General features: G+C 59.1%; 1 protein-coding gene across 1 annotated transcript in view; it reads right to left on the reverse strand.

Annotated features, from left to right (window-relative positions):
* The window catches only part of SCAMP4 (secretory carrier membrane protein 4), a 10509-nt gene extending 5617 nt beyond the window's left edge, over window positions 1-4892 (reverse strand). Inside the window, exons 1-3 of the mRNA XM_017862163.1 lie at window positions 4256-4892; window positions 3789-3945; window positions 2792-2893 (exon numbers count right to left, since the gene is read on the reverse strand). Of these exons, the coding sequence (XP_017717652.1) occupies window positions 2792-2893; window positions 3789-3945; window positions 4256-4517 (521 nt within the window). The 5' untranslated portion in view covers window positions 4518-4892. The remainder of the gene's footprint in view (window positions 1-2791; window positions 2894-3788; window positions 3946-4255) is intronic.
* Window positions 4893-4911: the final 19 nt, after the last annotated feature.

Consider the following 4911-nt stretch of genomic DNA (forward strand, 5'->3'; position numbering starts at 1 on the left):
CTCGCCCCACAGGAGCACACTGACCACGGGGCTTCGTTAAGCCAACGGCGGACATGAAGTCGCCACGTGCTGTGATTTGACTTCTCCCATTACGAGGGGCCGGGCTCGCCCCACAGGAGCACACTGACCACGGGGCCTCGTTAAGCCAACGGCGGACATGAAGTCGCCACGTGCTGTGATTTGACTTCTCCCATTACGAGGGGCCGGGCTCGCCCCACAGGAGCACACTGACCACGGGGCCTCGTTAAGCCAACGGCGGACATGAAGTCGCCACGTGCTGTGATTTGACTTCTCCCATTACGAGGGGCCGGGCTCGCCCCACAGGAGCACACTGACCACGGGGCCTCGTTAAGCCAACGGCGGACATGAAGTCGCCACGTGCTGTGATTTGACTTCTCCCATTACGAGGGGCCGGGCTCGCCCCACAGGAGCACACTGACCACGGGGCCTCGTTAAGCCAACGGCGGACATGAAGTCGCCACGTGCTGTGATTTGACTTCTCCCATTACGAGGGGCCGGGCTCGCCCCACAGGAGCACACTGACCACGGGGCCTCGTTAAGCCAACGGCGGACATGAAGTCGCCACGTGCTGTGATTTGACTTCTCCCATTACGAGGGGCCGGGCTCGCCCCACAGGAGCACACTGACCACGGGGCCTCGTTAAGCCAACGGCGGACATGAAGTCGCCACGTGCTGTGATTTGACTTCTCCCATTACGAGGGGCCGGGCTCGCCTCGAGGGACCACTGGGTTTCTTGCTTGAGAGTGTCCACCTTCTGTCCAACTCGGGCAGGGACCACATGCTCCAGCTTCTCCCGTGACCTGCAGCAGAAGACGCTAGACTCTCATGAGGAGAGCCAAGTCGCTGCTGCCGCACTGCACGAGGGCTGAGGGGCCAGGGAGGTCTCTGAGGGTCATATGTGGGCACTCACCGCATGCCAGGATCTCAGGACCACCCAACACGGGCACAGGCCTGTCCACCCAGCTTAGCCTGGGAGAGCTGGGGAGGCACCGGGGAGGCGGCTCGCAGGAGGCACCGGAGCCCAGGGAAGTGCCAGTGGGAGCGGGGCCAGCAGCTGTGGGCTCAGGAGGACTCAGAGGATGACGAGCAGCGCCTTGACCTGCGGCCACGGCCTCTGCAGGAGGGGGACGCACCCCACAGGCTGGCAGAGCTGGGAGCCCCAGGGACACCCTCACTAGGACTCTAACTCAGATCCCTGGGGCAATGTCACTCGGGCTCTCGGGGTGGCGGGGACAGACCAGCCTCAGTGGCACATCCGAGGGGTGCACCCACCACTGATCCCGGCCACCCTGGAGGGCCTGGCGCCGGGCACAGGTGCAGGAGGGGAGAAGCCCACAGATCGAGGGGTCCTAAAGGGAGAGGAGTCACCATTCCGGGAAACCCGGGACCTTATGTGGGTTCTGATTTGAGCCCTGGCATGAGACCACCACGGTCCCGTGAGGCAGGCACCCCTGAATAGGAGCTTGCTAATGGGCGTCCGGGAAACCAAAGGCACCCACGGCTCTGTAAGCAGCATCACCCGTGGGGAGTTCCTGCCGTGCCAAGGACAAGGGAGACACGTCGGGGACGTGGGTGAGAACAGTCACTCTCTGCAACTGTGAATTCCAAATGATTCCAAAATAAAAAGCCTATTTAAAAAGCCACAAATCTGGCCGGGTGCGGGGGCTCACGTCTGTAATCCCAGCACTTTGGGAGGCTGAGGCAGGTGGATCATGAGGTCAGGAGTTTCAGACCAGCCTGGCCAACATGGTGAAACTCCGTCTCTACTAAAAATACAAAAATCAGCTGGGCATGGTGGCGGGCGCCTGTAGTCCCAGCTACTCGGGAGGCTGAGGCAGGAGAATTGCTTGAACCTGGGAGGCGAGGGTTGCAGCGAGCAGAGATCATGTCACTGCACTCCAGCCCAGGTGAGAGAGACTCCATCTCAAATAATAATAATAATAACAATAATAATAATAATAATAAAAGGCCAGGTGCAGTGGCTCACGCCTGTAATCCTAGCATTTTGGGAGGCCGAGGAGGGCGGATTGCCTGATCTCAGGAGTCCGATACCAGCCTGGACAACACGGTGAAACTCCGTGTTTCTACTACTAAAATACAAAAGAAATTAGCCAGGCGTGTTGGCAGGCGCCTGTAATCCCAACTACTCAGGAGGCTGAGGCAGGAGAATCTAGGAGGTGGAGGTTGCAGTCAGCAGAGATCGCACCACTGTACTCCAGCCTGGGTGACAGAGCAAGACTCCGTCTCAAAAACACAAAGGAGAAAAAAAGAAAACAAAAAAAAAGCCAGAAATGTAAGACAGAAACATCAATGCTGAGAGCCTGGCAGCCTTAGAGAGTGATTGTGAGCTTCTCCGGTGTGGGGACAGCACCGGGTGTGTGTGTTTTCACAGATGTCTAGGTCTTCCTCCTGCAGCCATCCGTGCAAAAACATCAGCAGCCAGGAACTGGCTCCCAGACCCCAGATCGGGGGTGTGATCAACACTCGGGAGACAAGGCTGGCTGGGTGCTGGCGAGGACGTGGGTGCTACCCGGGCGAGCTCGGACCCCTCCCTAAAAGAGCGCGTACAATCCCGAACCATGGCTGGGTGCTGGCGAGGATGTGGGCGCTGCCTGGGCGAGCTCGGACCCCTCCGTAGGAGAGCGCGTACAATCCCGAACCAGCATGCTCCCGTGGCCTCCTGGCTTCCCAGCAGGCCCACACCCCGGCAGCTGACAGCTGAGCCGCGTCACATCGTCACATCCCCCACGCCCGTCAGAGAGAGGCTTACCACACGCCCCAGCCGGAGAAGCCAATCGCCTGGATGACGGTCAGGACAAACTGGGCTCCGAAGATGAAGAAAAATGTCATGAAATTAAAGGAGCTGTCGGCTCTAGGGAGGGACAGAAAACATGACAGTTACCACAGCCCTGGCTTCTCCCAGATGCACCTAGAGAGGAACGGGTCAGTCAGAGATGGCGAGAATGGAGACTCTATTTTATTCCTTTTTTTTTTTTCTGAGACGCAGTCTCGCTCTGTCGCCCAGGCTGGAGTGCAGTGGCCCAATCTCAGCTCACTGCAAGCTCCGCCTCCCAGGTTTACGACATTCTCCTGCCTCAGCCTCCCGAGTAGCTGGGACTACAGGCGCCCGCCACCTCGCCCGGCTAGTTTTTTGTATTTTTTAGTAGAGACGGGGTTTCACTGTGTTAGCCGGGATGGTCTCCATCTCCTGACCTCGTGATCCGCCCGTCTCGGCCTCCCAAAGTGCTGGGATTACAGGCTTGAGCCACCATGCCCGGCCTTTTATTTTTTTGAGATAGAGTCTCGCTCTGTCACCCAGGGTGGAGTGCAGTGGTGCGATCTTGGCTCACCACAAGCTTTGCCTCTCGGGTTCAAGCGATTCTCCTGCCTCAGCCTCCTGAGTAGCTGGGATTACAGGCGCCTGCCACCATGTCCCGCTATTTTTATATTTGTAGTAGAGACGGGGTTTCACCATGTTGGCCAGGCTGGTCTTGAACTCCTGACCTCAGGTGATCCGCCTGCCTTGGCCTCCCAAAGTGCTGGGAGTACAGGCGTGAGCCACCGCACCCAGCCAAAATTACTGAAAGCAAAACAAAACAGACAGTAGTTGGCTTCGGCTTGTGGGCCACAGTTTGCCACCCCGGGATGTGAACTGTCTGTCACACTGGGCAAAGAAAGGGACAGCTCCTCACAGCTGGACTGGAACTGGGGTACAAAGTGGGCCCCGGTTCCCTCCGGGTGCAGGCGGCCCCGGCAGCTCTGCTCACCGGAAGGCCTTGTAGGCCGGCCGGAACCAGCACACGTAGCCGCAGGGCGTGAACAGGAGCAGCCACACGAAGGCCAGGCCGAAGTTGGTCCCTGAGCCTCCGCCGATCCACCAGGCCAGGCAGGCGATGAGGTTGACGCCGAGGGTGGCGCAGTAAACTGCGAAGAGAGGGAGGGCAGATGAGCAGGCACGGGGGGGTGTGGCCGTTGGAAAGCATGCTGCCCAGCAATGGGGCACCCACTGTCCACTTCCCCAGCCTGGTGACCCCACGTCAAGGATGAACTGTGCAAGCCGGGACACTGGGGCCTGGGGCCTGGACACCCGCCTCGTTCACCGCCGGTGAACCACCGGGCCTAGGACGGCTGGGGTGGAAGTGGGTCCCAGACGGGCTGCCCCTGCCCGAATGCTCCCTCCCTCCGGCAGCCCCGCCTCTCGCCTCCCACCCTGGGGCGCACCAGGCACACTCACACATCCACAGCCGGTAGATTCTCTTCACCAGGACCTGGTGCTCCACCGGGATCTCGTCAGAGAAGTTCTGGTAGAAGCAGGGCTTCAGGGGGATGAACTTGGGCAGCGGCGGGAAGTTGTTCTCCTTTTCTGTAGGGACAGAGAACCCACGGACAGAACCAGACTTTGTCTCCTGAAGGAGGCCCCACCTCATCCCTTCCACCCACAGCTGTGTTGCCTCTGATGAACCAGACTTTGTCTCCTGAAGGAGGCCCCACCTCATCCCTTCCACCCACAGCTGTGTTGCCTCTGATGGCAGAAGGGACTCTGCAGTTGGGATTGACGGCAGGACCCTGAGGCAGGAGAGGGTCTGGATGATCTGGGGCCCCGTGTCCTCACGGCAGCCTCACAAGAGGAGGCAGGAGGGTGGGAGTCAAAAAGGGACGGGAAGAGGCTGCGCTGAGGCTGTGAAGGGGGAGAAAGGGGCCCTAAGCGGAGGGATGCAGGCGCCTCTGGATGCTGGGAAAGGCGGGAACCAGCTTCTCGCCTGGAATCCCCAGGAGGGCCCAGCTCTGCCTATAGCTTGATTTTAGCATTTCTGGTCTCCAGAACTGTCAGATGACAGATTTCATCGTTTTAAGAAACTAAGTTTATGAATTTTTTTTTTTTTTTTTTTT

The sequence above is a fragment of the Rhinopithecus bieti genome, unplaced genomic scaffold (assembly GCF_001698545.2).
Source record: "Rhinopithecus bieti isolate Rb0 unplaced genomic scaffold, ASM169854v2 scaffold_64298, whole genome shotgun sequence".
NCBI lineage: Eukaryota > Metazoa > Chordata > Mammalia > Primates > Cercopithecidae > Rhinopithecus > Rhinopithecus bieti.